The sequence below is a fragment of the Clinocottus analis genome, unplaced genomic scaffold (genome assembly GCF_023055335.1).
Source record: "Clinocottus analis isolate CAN_PGR_092001 unplaced genomic scaffold, fCliAna1.0.p SCAF_24, whole genome shotgun sequence".
Taxonomy (NCBI): Eukaryota; Metazoa; Chordata; class Actinopteri; order Perciformes; family Cottidae; genus Clinocottus; species Clinocottus analis.
In genome coordinates this window covers 2,651,480-2,671,401 of record NW_027175976.1, presented here as the reverse complement: position 1 = coordinate 2,671,401, position 19,922 = coordinate 2,651,480, and the positions used below count along the sequence as shown (strand labels likewise).

At 42.9% G+C, this 19,922-nt stretch overlaps 3 protein-coding genes across 4 annotated transcripts; 2 read left to right on the top strand and 1 right to left on the bottom strand.

Annotated features, from left to right (window-relative positions):
- Positions 1 to 1,530: 1,530 nt before the first annotated feature.
- On the top strand, positions 1,531 to 4,664 carry mmadhca (metabolism of cobalamin associated Da). 2 transcript variants are annotated; one of them, XM_068590397.1, is made up of 8 exons: positions 1,531 to 1,717; positions 2,209 to 2,253; positions 2,515 to 2,656; positions 2,872 to 3,089; positions 3,352 to 3,457; positions 3,591 to 3,709; positions 3,796 to 3,882; positions 3,969 to 4,664. In XM_068590397.1, the coding sequence occupies exons 2-8, from the start codon at positions 2,242 to 2,244 to the stop codon at positions 4,185 to 4,187; spliced, it is 903 nt and encodes a 300-aa protein (XP_068446498.1). In that variant the 5' UTR covers positions 1,531 to 1,717; positions 2,209 to 2,241; the 3' UTR covers positions 4,188 to 4,664. The 2 variants fall into 2 exon arrangements, with proteins under 2 accessions (XP_068446498.1, XP_068446499.1); XM_068590398.1 differs by lacking the exon at positions 1,531 to 1,717 and adding an exon at positions 1,843 to 1,865.
- Positions 4,525 to 9,616, bottom strand: LOC137793935 (ly6/PLAUR domain-containing protein 6-like). Its single transcript, XM_068590399.1, has 5 exons — positions 9,573 to 9,616; positions 6,120 to 6,285; positions 5,804 to 5,902; positions 5,563 to 5,693; positions 4,525 to 5,470 (listed from the first exon to the last, which is right to left on the bottom strand). The coding sequence occupies exons 2-5, from the start codon at positions 6,235 to 6,237 to the stop codon at positions 5,294 to 5,296; spliced, it is 525 nt and encodes a 174-aa protein (XP_068446500.1). The 5' UTR covers positions 6,238 to 6,285; positions 9,573 to 9,616; the 3' UTR covers positions 4,525 to 5,293.
- A 1,178-nt stretch (positions 9,617 to 10,794) lies between these two features.
- Positions 10,795 to 19,097, top strand: pspc1 (paraspeckle component 1). The gene is made up of 10 exons (XM_068590396.1): positions 10,795 to 11,364; positions 11,846 to 11,995; positions 12,128 to 12,279; positions 12,445 to 12,540; positions 12,667 to 12,863; positions 13,188 to 13,272; positions 13,371 to 13,476; positions 16,008 to 16,065; positions 17,745 to 17,881; positions 18,217 to 19,097. The coding sequence occupies exons 1-10, from the start codon at positions 10,846 to 10,848 to the stop codon at positions 18,481 to 18,483; spliced, it is 1,767 nt and encodes a 588-aa protein (XP_068446497.1). The 5' UTR covers positions 10,795 to 10,845; the 3' UTR covers positions 18,484 to 19,097.
- Positions 19,098 to 19,922: the final 825 nt, after the last annotated feature.

Genomic DNA, 19,922 nt, shown 5'->3' with positions numbered 1-19,922 from the left:
GACGAGATCCAATGTGGCCTGACAGCGCAGCGATATAAGACCTCGAGTGACTCATGGCCCTGTCTGAGGTCTCCAGGCTCCGCTGCACTGAGGAATTCCACTCACGAAGACACCAGCCGCATGCTGTCCAGGGAAAAAAAAGTGTTTCATAGAAACAATTATAGACTGATAACTACACTTTAATTGAAAGTAAATGCTGACGAAGAGGCAGAAAAATATTTTTTTCCTGATAAATTCATTCACTCAAACACAATTTCAGGTTACTGGTAAGGAGAATGGAAAATGTATGGTAACGCTTTAAAGTCAGTCGAGCTGCATTTTAATCTCACTACAGAGCAGAGTGTTGAATTTTTCCTCAACTGGACTTGATTCACTCGATGCTTTTCACCTCCAAATAACAACACCGGGGTGAAAAGCCTGTGGTGAAGATTCCATTTGGTAGCTGCTTTGGGATGCTGGTGCATATCAGAGTCTGTGTGTGTGTGTGTGTGTGTGTGTGTGTGTGTGTGTGTGTGTGTGTGTGTGTCCGTGTCCGTGTCCGTGTCCCACAGGGGCTCCATCGAGGGTGGATGCTGCATTGCTGTTACAAATGATCCTGTGGGACACATGCTGACAGCCGAGCTCTGTGCGATTCCACATGCCTCCTCCACATCTCTCATACACACACACACACACACACACTCCCACTGCACATGCTGTCAGTTCAGAGAAAGTGTCAATCAGCTTGTCCGAGTCAGCTATAAAGAGTCGCGTCCACGCCAGCAAAATGCACTTTCGCTGTCCTTGTCCTTCGCAACTTCTGACAGTAAATATTACTGCTCTCGCCAGGACAATTCTAGTTTTTTTTTATTTTTATTTTTTAAACTTTATTGATCAAGGGGGTGATTATTTTTGCTGAGCATGTGTGCTGTTTCTCCACCTGGGACCTGCCCAGTACAAACACACTTTGAGTCTTTGATTCTGGACACTCCTGAGAGGTTAGCCAAGATGAAGTTATCAAAGTTTCTGTGAACGAAAGTGAAAGTGTTATTGAACTCACTTTCTTTTCACCCAGGATGTCATAATTTACACCAAGGACTGTACACTGACATGATGTCATCAGCTGGCACACCTGGTATTATCATGTGATAGTTTTGCAGTAAAACCAAGGCTTGAAACAACCAATATGTCTTTTTCGAGTAGGACAGAACCATTATCATCAAGCTGAAATACCAACAAAACTAAGTCTGGTTCTCTGAAAAGTGTAATATTTAGTAGTTTAAAGCAAGCCAGCGCACAAATAACAATATGGGAGGCAGGTTAATATTATACAAATTTTAAATACTATAATCGAAGTTGCAAATAACAGCTAGTATGCAACTTTATGAGGCCAAAGTAACAGTACTGCTGTTATTAAATCCTTGTTCGTGTTAAGTGTTAACTTGCTGCCATCTTGTGGTGAAACATGAGAAGACACGGCCTTTTTAGTATTCGATTTACAGCACCGGTTTGAAGGACAAAACGTTTGTCATTAACAATAAAATATCCCGGAGTGAATATCGCGCGTTCAAGCTCCTTTTTTAATGTTTCAATTGTTCCTTACGTCACTAGTAATATGGTCGTTGATGTAACAGTTACGCAAACTGCGCATGGCTTAGTTGTCCCTTATCGCTTCCCATCGTTGTTTTCGTTACAACGAAAGAGTTCATGGTGGAGACGCGGACGTCCAATTTGACAGGTAAGAACAACGTGTACTTTTTAAGCTATAATCCGTATCAACACATGTATATTTATAATTTTTCTTCATTACGTTGTCGGCTGTTTTGTGCGCTGCTCATATCAAGTTGGGGAACGTTCCATACCGTCTAAAAAGGGAAAGTGTCTAAGTAAGTTAGCTGACCTATGTTAGCAAACAGCTCGCTAACGGTACTAGCTAGCTGGCTTGTTAGTTAGCGTCGAGCCTGACGCATTATGAGACGATGTGTATCCGTTACAAGTCAAACGTGTGTGTTGCTTGTGAAGAAAGTGTACGACCAAGTCGCTGCAACTGCTGCCCCGTGAAAGGTTGCATCATGTCAGCTAGCATGTGTGTTATAATCACTAGCTCTGGCTGGCAGACTTAAAGTTAACGAACTCAAGCTTTTTTATTTTTGTTTACACGTTTTGAGTGTATACTCAATGTTCCGTTGCACTGACTAATTGTTGTTACTTATTCTTGTAATCCAACAGGTTAAAGTCAGCGGGAGAAGGAGGCGAACCACAATGTCCAGTAGTGTAAGTGACATAACTTCCCGTAGTGACGTCAGCCCTCTGTACCCGAGTCCCTTGCCAGACTACATTTAAAATCTAAGCAATTTCCCAAGAGGTTGCTCATCGTACAAATAACACGCTTTAGTAAATCAATTTGGATTTTTGTTGAATCGCTCAAATGCTGAATTTACCATCACAGTGTAAGCAATTCCTAATAGTCAACATGTGTTACACAAGATGTGCATGTTTGTTTTCAGCTGTTAACATGTCTTCGTTCCCATACAGGTGCTGTGTGGTCGAGGCAGGGTGGTCCTATCTAAGACTGTTGGCCGTCATGCATTCGCTGCCCTCCGTGTCGGCAGAACCAGACTCTTCTCTACTGCGAGCTCAGATGAGCCTTACATATCTATATCACACACAGACTCAGGTGAGTCAAATAGTAAATAATTAAAACATTTTATTAGTACAGCGCTTCACAGGGTGCTCAAGGCACTTGACATGGTAAAAACAAACAATAGAAGCAACAACAATATAAAGAAGAGAGATGACATAACAGTAAGAATCAAAACTAAAATTAGACACCCAAACATTTATTTAAAAATCTTTAAAGACACACTTGTGCCTTTGTCACATCCGCTGCAGGCCCCAGGACCGTGTGGCCTGACGAGAACATGGGACCATTCGGACCTCAAGACCAGCGCTTTCAGTTACCGGGTAATGCCGGGTTCGACTGCCACCTGGAGGGCATGGAGGACCAGAAGAGGACTCCAGTCCACAAGACAGTGCCGGATGTACTGACGGCCCCGAGCTGCGCAGAGAGACACCAGTTCATACTGGCCCAGTTTGTTAACGAGTTCCAAGTAAGATTTTGAATTGTTTTGATTTCAACTTGCAGCTACCATATAGGGCACTGAGGTTATGTTGGGTTTATGTATTTGTATTCATTTATTTGTGAATTTGACAACCTTGGGGGACTCAACATTCTCTTGTACCTTTATATACATGTAAGGGTCCTTCAACAATACATTTTTAGCCATCTAACGGGAGAATATTTGGGGAGATTCTTCACTTGCCTGGTATCTCATTATCAATTGTCAAAGTGTATTTGTGTGTGTTCATCAGGGGAACCTGGGTACTATAGACATGAGAGTCCATAAAGCTGAGCAGTACTTTACTCAGACGGAGACGGACTGCTCCATAAGTTCCTGCCCTGAGCTGCTGAGGAAAGGTAAGGGACTGTTATTTAGCATCAACTCTTATACAGTGACTCCTCATGACCTGAAGTAACACAACTCTCTCTCTGTGTGTGTGTGTGTGTGTGTGTGTGTGTGTGTGTGTGTGTGTGTGTGTGTGTGTCACAGATCTTGAGCTCATGTTCCCCTCAGCGCCCACCACTTCCATCACAGTTGTGACGGTCACACAGGGTAACGGTCTGTGTGAGGAGGCAGCAGAGCAGGACAAAGACCAGCAGCTGCGCAAAGTCAGTCCCGTGATTGTTTTATCGCTATAAATGAAGAGATGCCATGTTAAAACGGCTTACTGATGTGCATTTTCTCCTCATTGCAGTTTGTTACGGGAGCAAAGGAAATGTGCTTCGCTCTGTGGACTGCAGGCTACTGGGCAGACTTCATTGACCCGACAACAGGAGCAGCTGTGAGTTGTCCTGTTTGCAGGAGGGATTTCTTGCATTAACGGTGACTCGTCCTCCCTGTTTACATCAGCTCTTGTTCCCCTCACAGTTCTTTGCATCTCCAACAAGTCAAACCAAACTGCGGACAGAGGAGGAACTAAGAGATCTGGGCTTCCACATCGAAGTGTCAGGCTCGTGCACAGTTATTCGCCACATCCTGAGAGGAACGCCTCAATTTGTGGGGACTGTTTTCACCAACGCACCGGCTCACAGTTCTGCCATCGCGAGACTACAAGGACTATCAAATGTGCTCGCTGATGAGGAATAGGTTTTTAAAAAATATTTATATATATTTCCCAGAGCAAGATTCAAACAAGGCGTCTTATTTATGGTTTGAAGGAGTTTGGATCATCAGAGAAAGGGTGTGCAAAGTTTGTCGTACTGTAACAAGGACTTGACTGAGACTCTAATGTAGACTCTGGTGCTCGTCAACCTGGCTTAGCCTGCACACATCAGGTAGAAACACAAACTCGGAGGCCTTTCAACACGTAACGTGCTGTCTAAAGAGTTAGTAGACAATGTTGTCACTTCAGAGGATGACATCACTTGTGTTTAATGACAATAGAGCCATGGATTTGAAATGTAAACGCAGCTTTCAGGTTAAAATCTTTTCCTACAAAAATGTACAGTGTTTTGTTCTTAACTGTTGCACAGAATCTAAACAAGTGTGGATGCTGTTTGAGTTGAATCACTACAGATGTGATGGTCAGAAGTGCTGAGCCAATAAAGTGACTTCTCATCAGGATGCTGTGACACTCTTTCCTGTTTGCTCCTTCACACAGGTGTAATAAATCGACCCATTCTAGTACACCGAGACCAAATTATCCAGGTTGATTTCAACATTTTCAGAAATAAGATTTGCCTATACATGATACATCAAAAATACATAAAACAAAATAACAGTTGCACTTTTAAATTCAGCTTTTGTGCGTATATGGAAACTGGATATTTGTCCCCACCTAGTGGTCACCTAGTGATTTACTGCAGAGGCCGACTCCTTCACCTTCGACTTGACAATCGCTGTGATCCAGAGAAAGTTAAAGACATCAGAACCGTTGGTAAGTTTTCATTAGATTTAAACAGACTTGGCATCAATAAATTAACAAAACAGCTTCAGTAAATTGTTAAACTGTATGGAAGGAAGCCTCATTTAAGGGGAAGACTTTCTAGTAGTGACCGTTTTTATTGTCCTATTTGTTCCAATTAAATGTTTAATTGGATTTCTGTGCCTTTGATGATGGTTTGTAAAACATCCTTATGTTCTAATATCAGCTATACAAAGTGAACATGAGATGAGGAAACATTTGTCTTTTAGCAAATGTGTGTGACACAGGAAGTGTCCTTAAGTTGTGCGACAGATGCGGAGTTTCCCGGTCAAAAGTGTCCGGCTAGAAAGATGCCTGTGACGATGATGACGATGACGAAGTAGCTTAGCGGCGCGGGCAGGAACCCCCTGCTGGCCAGAGGGGAAGTCGAGGAGAAGACGGAGCTGCTGGCGTTCCTCGGGACCAGCACGTTGCAGATGTTCCCCTCGCAGCAGGACGAGCACATCTGGCGGGCGAGACTCAGAACGTTGAGGAGACGTCCTCCTGATTCGGACAACATCCTTACCTCATCTCGCGTCGGCGTCGACCTCCACGTACCTGATGGCCGCTCTCGGGGACGTCGGTGCAGCCGGGGAACAGACAGTCCTTCAGCGCCACGCAGCGCTTGGTCACGGACACACTGTCGCCGTGGTGATCCATCACGTGGAGCGCGCTGCAGTATCTGGCATCTGGAAGACACGGCACGCCTTGACTTCGGGACAGTTTTACTACGAGCGACAAGCAACTCTTGTGCGTCTTTGTGGACGTGAGTTTTGCATTCAGCTCAGCTGATGTTTACCTTTTGGACAGTAAACATCTGGCGCCCAGCGGTTACACTCGTAGTTGTCTGAGGCGTCTTCACACGTGAAGCACTTGAAGCCGCCAGGATGAGGTGTAGCTGTGGGACACACACACACACACACACACACACACACACACACACACACACACACACACAAACTGGATGTTAAGTAACAGATTTGTCGTCCAGACAGAATCTCTGAATATTCATCCGTTTAATTAAAGTGCTCTGACACAAAGATCCAATAAGGACTTGTTTTGTTTCCCATTGCCAAGACTCATATCTGCACTGGGAATCGTCCTAATGCTCCTACTTGAGGGATGCAGCAGGATGATGTCCGTCATGGAGAAGTCCCGCGACTGGACCGCTTTCAGCCAGTCAGCAACGTTGGTCATGAGCAGCACCCAGGCCACCGCTTGCCAGGCCTCCATCGTCAGCCCAGAGTCCCTTCATGCACTTTCCTTTGGCACTTTGAAACTCTGTGGGAGGGAAGGCACCACAAGCAGCTGAAATGGATGGGCACATTTTTTAATAAAGATGTGTCTAAGTCATAATTTGGTAGCTGTAGTAAACAGAACATGAGAAGCTAACGTCTATTAATGGCAGCAATTAGTCTGTAAACGTGATCAGCTGTGCGCGCTGTGCACGCTGTGAGCTCGCTTCATTATTTAAAATGTCAAAAGGAACCCCACCAGTCTGCAGACACGGGACAGGAGGACATCCATTACAGCTATTACCACTTCTGACAGAAACGTGAGTTATGTTTCAATTACAAGATCAATGGGCTTTGGTACGTGTTGACTTTTATTAGAGAAAACAGAGGCTGTGTGTGTGTCTTACATCCAATAGTAATCAGTTACATTCCAAGAGGGATGCTCTCTAACTAATGCTCTTCTTCAGATTCACTGAAACGTCAATCAGTGGATTAAACACCAGATGACCTGGTTCTGCCCCTGATCCCAGATCCGTTGTGTTGAGATCAACGTTGAGTTCAGATGTCTCGCACTGCATTTTGTGCTTTTACCCCCAGGCCTTGTGGTTGTAAATGCTTGTTTTCTTAGCATTATGCATGCCCCAATAACATCGATCCGTGTCTTTGCTGCAGACTGAAAAACATACTGCACTACGCACACTCTCAAGGCTCTCAGTTCAAAAGAAAAATAGGATCAGATCAGCCACATTGAACATTGTAGAATAAAGACTTGTACACAATATATAAGAGTAAAATCAAATCAGCTGGACTATAATTACTGTAATAAGTGAATTTTTGCAGGGGGACAGCATGATGGTATTGAATTGATTTATCTAAATGCTGCATTTCATCCAGTTCGAGCTTCTTATTTTCTGTTTTTCACAGTTTGATGATATTAAACTCAATATCTTTGGATTTTGGGCCCTTACTGTTTCGGTGCTAACTCGGCTTATTCCAATCTGGACTACAGAAGTTGAGTCCTAATCAAACAGTAAATACTTGATAGATTCAGGGAAGTCTTTCAATCGCCGGGCTTCCTCCTCCTCCTGGCGCTGTACTGTAGCTCATAATGATATTCTCTGAGCTGAAAGGGAAACTTCAGAGTCAGCTCTCCATCGTTGAGCTGCATGAGAGATGCCGGGCCTGGAGCAGAACTTGGAGTGCTTGCAGGGATTAGGTCTCCCTATTACAACTGGAGAGGGTTTAAATATCTCTCTGTGTTCAATCAGCACCGACCGGCTCCTTCAGCGCCGAAAGAATCTGAAGGAGGGCCGGTTTTAAATCTTTCTGTCACCCCTGACAACTGCGGATGAAGTGTGCAAATTGTGTAAAAGTTGAGCTGAGACGTTGGCGTCCAAAAAGTGGTTCTGTGCTGCACTTCGGGCCCGGCCCTGATGCAGCCGTTTGAACTTTAGTGTCACATGTTGTTTTTTTACCCACAAAAGAAGAAGAATTACGTTTTTAAGTGCTGTCTGACTGTCTGACGCTGCCTGTGACCTCCTCATACCAGAGATAAGTTGGGTCTGGCTGCCAAGTACTGACGCTATAAATCATCAGAAGTTCAGGAGTTAAGCTGGGTTTTCTGTAAATATAATGTGTGTGTGTGTGTGTGTATATATATATATATATATATATATATATATATATATATATATATATATATGTATATATACATATATATATATATATATATATATATATATATATATATATATATACACACACACTCCTCATGTTCATGAATATAGACCAGAATTAATAACATTGCAAGTTAATGAACATGTTCCAAGATAATTAAATAACTGTTTCACAAACTAATTAGCCCTTCACACGTTCCGTCCGCAGGCAGTGCTGCGGTGCATTCACGTGCTGTCAGAGGAAACAAATTTATGGATGAAGCGCTCGCGAATGACCCAAAACATTGTAAATAAAACCGAGAAAGCCGTCTCCATAGTGCATCACACTGTGACGATGGTTCTTGGCTCGGTTTCCGTGCTGCTGTGTCCGCTGCTTGTTTTTACTGCACGCAGATATGAATATTTAAGGGAACATATAACAATAGCGATTGTTAGACATCATTGTCTCGGTCGGAAAGCGTTTCATGTGCAGAAACAACCCGATTTTTGTAATCATGAAGTGATCCAAGCTTACATTGATGGTAATAAATAAGGACACGTGAACCTTGATGAAGGGTAATAGCTTTGAGTCGGTCATGCGTGTCAGAAGAAGACAAGTGTTCAGGCCACCAGAGTGGCCTTTGAGGTTTGCCCGAGCAGACACACGCGGCTGCGGCTTAACTCCTGTCAGACTGCCGCTCATGTGCTTCACCTTTACGCAGCTGGACAGACATGACTGCACCGGAGACATTCCAGCCATTCTGCTTGACACTTCATGTTGTTCAGCGTTATTATGGGGAAGTTCAGCCTCACGATGCGCAAATAAATGCGCAGTCTGAACTGCAAGGTACAAATATTCTGTTGCAAAGGACAGTTCTGAGTTTAAAGAAGTAAAAGTATGCGTCAAACTGGGCTTCAAGTATCAACACTACAGCAGATGTGTGTGTCTCTGTGTGTGTTATAGCGTCGTGTTGAATCATTGTTAAAATGAAATGGTTTTTTTTCCAACGTTGAAACGTAAAGAATTGTAAAATTGTAAAAACTTTTCTCCAAAAAATTGTAAAAACTTCCATTACAATGTTACAGAGCCAAACATGACGTTCTCAGATGGACAAAGAAATCCCACAAAAATGATGAGAAAAAAGCATGACCATCTTCTCATAATCTTGCCAAAACCTGACCAATCAACTTATTATTTCAGCTGTATATTATATATTATTGGATTTCTATATCACTGATTTTGCATCACAGTATTTAGGTAAGTAGGTGGCGGTGAAGCTCAGGTAAGTATTTTATAAAATCAGATAGTTTAATCATGTAAACTGCACTTGTTTTATGCAATAATCTGAATCTGCAAAGTAGCTTTAGCTGTCGTTGTCAAGTAAAATGTAAAATGTAGCCGCAATATTTCCCTAATTTATAGAGTCAAATGGAAATAACACAGCATTCACATTTCTTTTTAAATCATGAATAAGCCAAACAGAGAGCTAACGGACTACTCACATTCAAATCAGCCTCCGCATTAAAACGCCTCCAGTAGACAAACAGCACTAAACTGCATATTATGAGGGGAGTCACAATCCGACTCATAATCCTTAATTCATCTGAGGCGCGTGGTATTTACACTGCGCATTAACAGTGACTTGACCAGACCATAATAGTTCATAAGACAACTTACCCGATGAGTCCGCTCGAGACCTGCAGCGCAGATGGAGACCAGAGAAACTAGTGCGCTGCTCAAAGGAGCCGAGGGAGGAGGGTGCTGCGACGTCACGGTTACGTCACGATATAGATATATTATCCAGTGGTGTCATCCTATAACAAAGTACTTTTCCCCCTCGTACAGTTCTGCAGCTATATTCTGAGCTGCAGAACTGTAGATACTTCTAGTAGATACTTCTACTTCACAAGGTTAAAGGCAAATATTGAAGACTATACTTTTTACTGCACTACATTTATCTACGTTTCACAATAACATTTTCCACACTAAGCATGTGATTGCTCTTTTAAATGTTGTATTTTTAAGATTTAAAATTGTAATTGTACATTAATGCATCAGTATTAACCATCAGCAAACATCATATAGAGTAATATATCACTCACAATGAATGTTTAATGAACACAGACGTAATTAAGACGAAGATGTTTCAGATGTGTAAAATGAACGCTTCAGGGTTGTGCTCAGGATCAAAAGAGATCCAACAGCAAGTTTTCTCTTTCTATAATGAGCATGCATTATGTCTCTAGGCTAATTACAACAAACCACTTGCTTATTCATATTCCATAAGTAAAACGCATGTGGACAGACATCATATTTAGACTCCTCAGCCGCAGCAGGGCCTCTGACCGGACTGGACACAGGATCCCTGACAGGAGAATGAATACGATAACGGTCCAGACGGAATAAATATGTTCACAGATGTGCCATAATATCTGTACAGATGGCCAGTGCATCATGGGAAAAGCTTTTCAGCATGCACCTTCTAAGCACATTCCTCAAATGACAAAAAGGGGATCAGTCAAAACATATGTTCATGTTGGAAATAAGGCTTGTGAACTTTAAATAGGGCCAAATCATGCACATTCTTAGGTTCATATTTGTATTTTTGGTTTCTACTAGAACATGTCTATATGCATTATACATTGGATAGTCAACATATGAACTTATCTTTTATGTAGACCAAGATATTGCCATATGAAGAATATATGTTTTACTGTTTAGTTGCTTATCAATGAATCTATCCACAGAACATTAATCAGCAATACATATATTACTTCTGTCACTCATATTTTTATGTCTGTTTTTATATTGCTGTTAAATAACAGTCCTGTTTTGATTCAGTGTGTTGAAGTTGACGCTTGTTGTCGCTCCGCACAGCTGGAAAGAGGGTCACAGAAAGTCCAGTTGGTGTCCAGATTTTCGACGCCCCTGAAGGGATCCAAACAGAAAGATGCGCGCGCAGGCACCGCCATCTTTGAAATTCAGGAGGTGTGCACCATCAACACACTGGCCCGCGAGCCGTCTCCTCAAAGTTACTTTAATTCAGATAACGTCACACAAACTACTTTATCCGAGTATGGCGAACCGAAATACGCAACAAGCGACGACGCAGAGCGGCAGCTCCCCTCAACCGGCGAGAAGCGGGACCGAGTCCCCGGCGCAGTCTCCGGCGAACAAAGACAGCCCGGCGCCGCCGCCGCCGCCGCCGCCGCAGCAGCAGCCGTCACCCGCGGCTGAACAGGCGGAGGGAGCCGGGGAAGTGGTCGAAGAGAGCCGGTGTGAAATGACTCTGGACATCACGAGCTTCCGGAAGCCCGGGGAGAAGACGTTCACCCAGCGCTCGCGCCTTTTCATCGGGAACCTCCCGCTGGACCTGCCGGAGGAGGAGTTCACGAAAATGTTCGCTAAATACGGGAAGATTAGCGAGGTTTTCATCAACAGAGACAGGGGCTTCGGCTTTATCCGCCTGGTAAATGGCGTTTATTTGTTTTGAACTGTGTTTGTTGGTTTGACTTTCTTGGATTAAGCTCGAGCTTTAACGTGTTTTATACGCGGACCGAAAGAGGAGCTCGTAGCTCCTATGTTAGCATTAGCACAAAGTGCTGTTTGAGTTGACTCCATTCATTTTGACACCCTAACATTACGTTGTATCGAGTAAATTTAGGTTATTACTTATATAATTAACTAATTGCAGCCTTTATGTGCACCTGTCAGCAGGCACCCCGAATGTCACCTGCGACGTTGCGTCATCGTTGACGCGACTCCACTTTATTTGGATTTATGTGACACATTTTCATTAGTAGTTATAGAACATACACTGGTGCAAGGGCAACTTTTGGACTGTTAAATAAATAAGTGAAGATAACAATTGTAATGAAGTCCATCATGCTTCCCCTATGAATGCCAGAATCTGCCTCACTGTGTTATCATCATTTTTTGGTGTCTTCAAGGAAACCCGCACGCTGGCAGAGATTGCCAAAGCTGAGCTGGATGGGACTCTTTTGAATAATCGACCGATCAGGGTCAGCTTTGCGACACATACTGCTGCCCTCACGGTGCGCAACTTATTGCCCGCAGTGACAAATGAGCTGCTGGAAGAGGTATGCTCTAAAGATCTAACAGATTCAACGGGATTGAGGTGTCAAATCTACTTCCTGTGTCTCGCTGCTCGGTGGGATTTGCCTATTTTGTGTGCAATGACATGTAATCAGAAAACCACCCTCTACCATCAGGCGTTTTCTCAGTTCGGGCCGGTGGAGCGGGCCATCGTCGTGACGGATGACCGTGGTCGCCCCACCGGAAGAGGCATTGTGGAGTTTGCAAACAAAGTAGCTGCACGCAAAGCCCTGGAGCGCTGCGCGGAGGGAGCCCTGCTGCTGACCTCGTAAGGAGTGCGGGTGGAGACTGGGGGTTGAACGAGAGTGTGGTTTTGTTTGTTTGTCGCAAAATGAAGGGTCAGTTTTTCTCTCAGATTTGTAGACGACATCCCTGACCCATCGCTTTCGTATGACATCAGAGGTTTAATTCATTGTTGTCCGGCTTTCTTCAGCACGCCTTGTCCGGCCATCGTGGAGCCCTCGGAGCACTTTGATGATGAGGATGGACAGCCTGAAAAATTGCTGCAGAAGTCTGCAGCATACTATAAGTAAGTAAGGAGAGGATGTGTTGTCATCCTTGTTTGTTCTTTTTTTAAAGTACATTTTAAACTCTCATGCTAATTCTGTCTCTTGGTCCGGGGTTTTTGTGCATTTATCTTCTTCCCCCCCACAAGGGAACGAGAGCAGATGCCACATTTTGCTCAGCCGGGGACATTTGATTTTGAGTATTCGTCTCGCTGGAAAGCTCTTCACGAGATGGAGAAACAGCAAAGGGAGCAGGTGGACAAGAACATCAGGGAGGCCAAAGAGAAACTGGAGGCTGAGCTGGAAGCGGCCAAACACGAACATCAGCTCATGATGATGAGACAAGGTAGGAGCTGCAGTGACTGTTGCACTGTGTGTCGCTCCGCTGCACTACAAAATACAAACTTGTCCAGCATACCCTTTTCAAAAAGTTTAAAATAAGCCTTTTATTTAACAGACTCTATGTTGTGTTCACTGTCAGGCAAGTTCAGGAACACAATCACAGTCTCACAGTCTTCACACCGCTGACCCTAGTGCGAGGTGGTACATGCCAGCTGTAGTGGGAACTCGAGGATGAAAGGAGGGGATGGATTATGCCGCCTGAAGTGGACTGAAGAAGTGATCCCCTGCCTGCCTGTCTCACTGATGTTGCCTTCCTCCCTTCCCCCAGATCTCATGAGACGTCAGGAGGAGCTGAGGAGACTGGAGGAGCTCCGCAACCAGGAGCTGCAGAGAAGAAAGCAGATAGAGATGAGGTGCGCTTCCTCTCCTGAGCAAACCATTAGGACAGTCCAACAGTTTGATTTGACTGTTTTATTTGACTGTTTTCTGTCTTGACTCGCTCCGGCTGTAGGCATGAAGAGGAGAGGAGGAGGAGAGAGGAAGAGATGATGAGACACAGAGAACAGGAGGACATGAGACGCCACCCAGATGGCTTCAAACCAAACTATCTGGACAAGGTGAGTACAGCTGGACTGCATACAAGCAGTCAAACACATTTAATAAAACCAACAACTTTAGCTTCCAGTTACACTCACGAACCGCAACTTAATTGTGTTGCTGTGCAGGCATTTCGTATTCCCTCGTAGTTTTGCTGCAGCTTTCAGGAATGTATACAGAGACGACATTTTCATATTCATAACGGCTCTCCTGTATTTTGTAAGTTGCTCTCCGGCCGCAATGGTAACACACCACGGTAACACTGGTTCATTGTGTCGCATGGGACCAAAACCCACTCTCATTCAGGTGTACTGCTTATTTATTAATAAAGCATTGTCAATTAATTACTTATTAATAAGAACAAACCTCACATTGTTACTAGTCTTCATTGGGCTTCTTTCTGAACTGCATGCTGAACACATTTGTTGTTGTTTCACACCACCGTTTCACATTTTGCTCGATCAAGAATGTTTGTGTGAATTCTAGCTGCCTTAACTTTCAGGATGAGTGTCTGTTGGTGTGATGTGCTGTTTATTTCTTCTGTTATAACTTTTCTCTTCAAATCCTTTGCTCCGTTTAGAGGTCCTGTTGGAGTCTGCAATCTTGCAATACATAGTTGATTCCCATCAACACATCAACGATTAGTTTTATCAATGAACACACACACACAGTCTGAGATGGAGTACATGAGAAGTTTCTCTTGTATTTCGTAGTTTTAAACTGAAGGGGGCGTGTGTGTTGTGTTGTACAGTTGGTGTGTGTTGACATATTTACAGAACAACTTTGTCATACACTTTACTTCCCAAACAGCAATACTGTCAACTCCACACTAGCTTCCTTTGCCGTTTGGTAAAATATAAACTTTAATTTAAAGGAAGACACACATTTTTTTTGTTTTTTTCGCTGGAAGGAGAAATTGTTCGTTATGACAGAACATAAATGCTGCCTGCAGCCATCTTGTGTGTGTGAGTGTGTATGTGTGTATATGTATATATGTATGTGTATGCGCTGCAGCCGAAGCTGTCATGTCATAGTTTAGTGGAACAATGATAAAAGGTTTGATCACACTTTCATACTAGTAAGTTATAGTTGCACCATATTGACCATTTGATAGGTAAATATTTAAAGATCACAAACGTTACAATATTTGCAGTCATTTAACGTATTCTTCTAAATTTCATAAATTGCGGTATAACCAATTCTACTGTTGCTGTAAAGTTTTGGCACAACAAATTAAAACTGCAAACCTCTTAATGTCTTTATTTCCACTGTCACCTTAAAGGGAGCTGCTGGTCTCCCGCTGCCTCCATCTGTTGGTTTGTGTTACTGTGACTTTGGTGAATCCAAACTAACCTTTTTGAAACGACAATAACACAAACAAACGGATCCTGTGTCCTGCGAGGAGACCTACGGCTGCTTTTCATTATTATTCATGCTGAAATGTGTGAAGCTCTTTGCATTGGTGATGCAGTTTATGGACTCATTGTAGTGAGTTTATAATTTCAATAAAAGTATATTATTAATTGGTCATTGACAGTGAGTTGGATCGAGCCGTGTCTGGATGATTCATTGGATCATAAATCCTAAAACAGACTCAATCCAGCTCAGTGAAATCTGTGACTGTAGATTTTAAGAGAGAGAGACTATTGTATATTAGTTTGTGTGTGAATGTAATGTATCCATAACTGTTTATTGTGAGAGGATGTGTGTGTGAATGAACGGATGATGGAGCACTTTTTTTAGTTTTTGTGTGTTCGGGCCCTGAAACACCAAGCAGACAGGCGTCATCGCTCTGAGGTCCAGCTGCATTCTTAACACAATACATGTTAAAAATAATGACTCTGCTCAGCAGCAGTCGCCAATTCAGTACCGACTCGTGTCTGACGACACGACGCCAAACAACCGCTAAAATACTACTTGGTGCCGTTTGTTTAGTCTGGAGTGTAAGACAAGTAAGCTTGTGTTTATAATGGAAATAGGCACCATTACATTAACTGATTTTATTGGTTCTTTTATCAGTACTTTAATGTTTTGGTGTAATTTATGACGCTGCAGCATCTCCACTGCTTTCTGTGCGAGTCAACCCCCACAAAGCACAAAGAGGAGTTGGCTCACGGCCGATCAGAGACGACGCAATTGATTCCGTGAAGGAAAGTAAACTAGTATTTGTGTGTTATAGATGAGGGCTTTGCCGTCTCTAATTTCCAATGTCGCCTTGGTGTGTCAGGACCTTGTGTGTACGGGCGAATGTTGTGAAGGTTTTGTCACTTAACTTTTGATTTGGGTTGGGTCTAGAGGCCGACGTAAGTGTCTGTGAGCGGTTTCTTCCTTGATAGTTTAAATAGACAAACTGAACCTTAAGTTCACCTTTTCCATCCGCCATGAACAATGATATTTACATTCCTTAAGAGACGCGTGCAATTTCTATCATCCGTTTTGTGTGTAGGAAAATAATTACTTTGACAGTGTGAGTGTTGGACGACAGCCCATCCGCTAAAGATTTGTTCTCTAGTCGAGTTTTGTCCTGAAGGCTCTTCTTCACTTCTTCCAGAGAGAACAGGAAATGAGAGTGGGTGAGCTGGGCCCTCGTGGAGCCATTAATATGGGAGGTACGGGCATGATTGTTTAAAGACTGGTCCAGACCAAGTGATGATAATGATGATGATGATGATGATGATGATGACTGCCTTGATGTCATTAAGAGCTTTTATTGGTCTTGCATCCCATGTGGCTCTTTTTTTCATCAAGATGTATTTAAATTTTTGTAATGACTTAAGTTTTACTTTGTATGATTTGACTCCTTTTTTGTGTAAAATGGAGTCCTATGGGATGCAAAGGAGAAAAAACCCATAATACACCACAAGACGACATAACAGAATACACGTGCACTGAATGGGGTGGTTTTGTTGGGTGGGGCTTCATAGTTTGAGACGTCTTTAGTCCCTGAGCTCTCATCCTCAGATTTGAAGTGAAATGATTTGACGTTCATGAGCTGAAGTAAGCTTTAAGTCTCTCCTCACGGTACTTTCTCAAAAAGGCTCCAAAGGGCCGCAGCACTCATTTAGCACTCCAAAAAATTAAGTGAATCATAGCTGGAAATAATTGGAGACAAACGTCTGTCAATTTCCATCATGAATGAAAACATCTGACGTAACAGGATGAGGGGCCCGAGGCTGAAGTCTGATGTGGGACAGATTGTTGGAGGTTCATGGTGGCACTTCAGCACAAAGTTTATAACCTGGGATTGCACAGCACAAAGATTATAACCTGGGATTGCACATCATCTCTATGAGCAACTGTAATGTTAGATGTTATTTAGGTGAAACTGCCAGCTAATGTGCATCATTTGCAGCAATTCTGCCAACAATCTGCAGACATCTCTGAAGTGACCTACACTTGCATTTTCTCTAATGGCCACCAGGGGGCGACTCCTCTGGTTGAATAGAAGTCTATGAGAAAATGACTCTACTTTTCTTCCAATTTATTCCCTCAGTAAACATGAGTTATGTCTTAATCTTTAGTTTCAAGTCTTCTTTATTACAGCATGATGTTCATTTATTAAATTATGGTCATTTAGAGTCAAACACACCATAAAGCATGGGATGCTTTAGGGCGGGGCTACTGTGATTGACAGGTCACTACCACAGCGTCACCCCTCTACAGTCCAAATGTGGTTGACTTCATTTACTCGTTGCAAAAAAAACAACAAAAAAGGGAGTAATGTCCAAAAGTCTCAGCTTGCAACACGTTGGGACGGTGCAGCGTTATTGATCTCCACTGAACTCTATTCGTCGATCAGTGTGATCGTAGAGGACTCTGCGGAGATGATGTGCAATCCAAGGTGTAATGAGCAAAAGATGTGGACATTGGCACTCGGCACAATTTGAGTTGTCCTCTCATTATCAATAACGTATCTTATCTATGAAATGTCAGTTTTAATATCTACATAATATATCATTGTTATCGACTTTAAATTAACGTTGGTTTCTGGTTGTATTGGTGACCTTTTTATATCTTAATATACCAATAAATGAACAGAATGTAGCTTAATGATAGATGTGTGTAAAGGTCTTACTTCAAACTGATAGATGTTTACAGGCAGTGTTCGTTTGAGTCCTCAGAGGATGATCATCACATCATCATGATCATCATCGCTGCCGACCAAAAGCCAACGTTACCTTTGAAGTCATTGAGATTGTTTGTAGCGGTGAGCTGCCGCAGTAGTTGCGGGGCGTTGCAAACTTGACCCACCAGATCACAAACCAATGCTCCCTTGTTTTGCGTGTAGATGGCTTTAACCAGGGCTCTCCGGGGCCCACTGGTAACCAGGGGCAAATGATGGGCATGAGTGGAAGAGGAGGAGCCATTGGCCCAGAGGGAACTGCAAATATGGGGACGCCATTGATGTCAGAGAATGGAGCCATGGTAATGTAAAATAAACACTAGAGGAATCTTTTCACATGATGAGTAGACTACAAGAACAAAGCCCAATGACAGTATGTCAGTCAAATGTTTACAAAATAAAAGCTTTGTTTTGAATCAGTAAAAATACTTTAAAATGTCTTTTAAGCTGTAGACTTTACTAATTGTCCCTTTCTTGTCTTTCTCTTTTGTCTGCTTGGATCCTCTTTTACTCTCCGACGGCCACACGTGGATCAAACCCGGACTGATGAACTCTGAAATTGCTTTTCTGGATACAATGGGTTTATGGTCTTTTTAAAAAAAAACAACTGTATAACGCTGTCTTCATGATATCTCAGAGAAAAGATCGATACTCGCAGGGTGCACTGATGGGTGGGCGACCAGAGGTTGAGTCCCCAAAGCAGCAGCAGCAGCAACCGTCACCGCAGCAGCAGCAGCAGCAGCAGCAACAGCAACAACAACAGCAGCAACAGCAACAGCAGCAGCAGCAACAGCAACAGCAACAGCAGCAGCAACAGCAACCGCCACAATTGGGCCCTCAAGCCGGGCGGGGGAGTCCAGTAGGAGTCTTTGACGGACCAAACAATAAGCGGCGCAGATATTAAATCCTCTCTGATCACGGAGACGCGATACTCGTGGACCTTTAGTTCCTCCCCGTCCAATCATCTCTCATTATGCTCTACGTTGCCCCTCCCCCTCCTGTGGGAAATCAGTTCTCTGAGTTTTGTATTTTCATTTAACGCCGAGTTGGGACAAGGAGCATTTATTTAGTGATCGGTTACAGGACACTGCAGGAGAACGCTTCGGATCGACGGTTATTGTCAATGTTGATACACTATTGTTCCCTTTGGTCTGCTGAACATTGAATGTGTGAACGAGTTGTCAAGAAGGTCTTTTGTGGGGAGACGTCTCTGCAGGTTATGACTGTTATGACTGCCATCGTCTGGGATGCACTACAAGCTGCTGTGGGAAAGTTAAAGAGCAATCAGATGGGACGTTGATTTGGGTCCAAACAAGATGGCGGATCTAAACACATGCTCGAAACGTACCGTTACTCTAATTAGATGTTCAATCCTAAAGTGATTGAATATTTCTGCAGCGCTGTGTCCTGTGTTTGATAGTTAAGAGAAATACAATATTTGTTGGAAGTCCTGTCTCTTTGTGATTTTAAGTAATTGTCATTCTCCCTAAAAACTCATTCAATGAGGTATTCACAAAACGTGTGTGTGTCTGTGTGCATGTTTCATCTTCAGTTTAAAAAACATCTCTACACACTACAAGCACCTTGTGCGGAGAGAAGCATTTTGATCATATCATTGTTATATTTAGATGAAAAAAAAGAGTGAAATAGTGATACTTTGTCCAAAACGTTTTCGACAAAAATACTTAAAATCTAATAGAAAAGTGAGACCTTCCGGAAAGAAGCATTTTGATCATAATATTGTTGTAGTTACATGAAAAGAGTGAAATAGAGATATTTTAAAATAAGTGGAAAAAAAGTCAAGCATGTCAAAAAAATGAAATACTGCAAAACTAATAGCAAGGCAAGAGCTTCCGGAGAGAGACATTTTGATCACAATATTGTCATATTTACATGAAAAAAGAGTGAAATTAATACTGTAAAATATTGCAAAAAGTGAAAAAAAAATCATGCTATAGCATTTAAAAAAAAGAAAACTATACTGATCTCTATAGAGTACTGCTAAAGTTGCAGTCTCTCAAACAGAAGGTGCTGCGTTCGATTCCCAGATGACAGTTTGTTTAAATTTGTGTAGCACGGTCCCTCTTGTTTCACTGGTTCAATGTCATTCACTCATGAGCTACATGGGGACTTTAGCACAGTGGTATCAGAGTTTGACCTGCAACCACAAGGTTGCATGTTCAATACCCAGCTGAGCTTGTGAGTTCAATCCTCATAAGTGCTTCAAGTTTTTAGGTCTGACATGCAATGACAAAGTCAAATATGCAAAGACAAGAGTTTCAGGAGTGAAACGGACTTGTAGTGCAGTGATGAGGAATCTGTCCTGTAACAAGAGTCTGTACG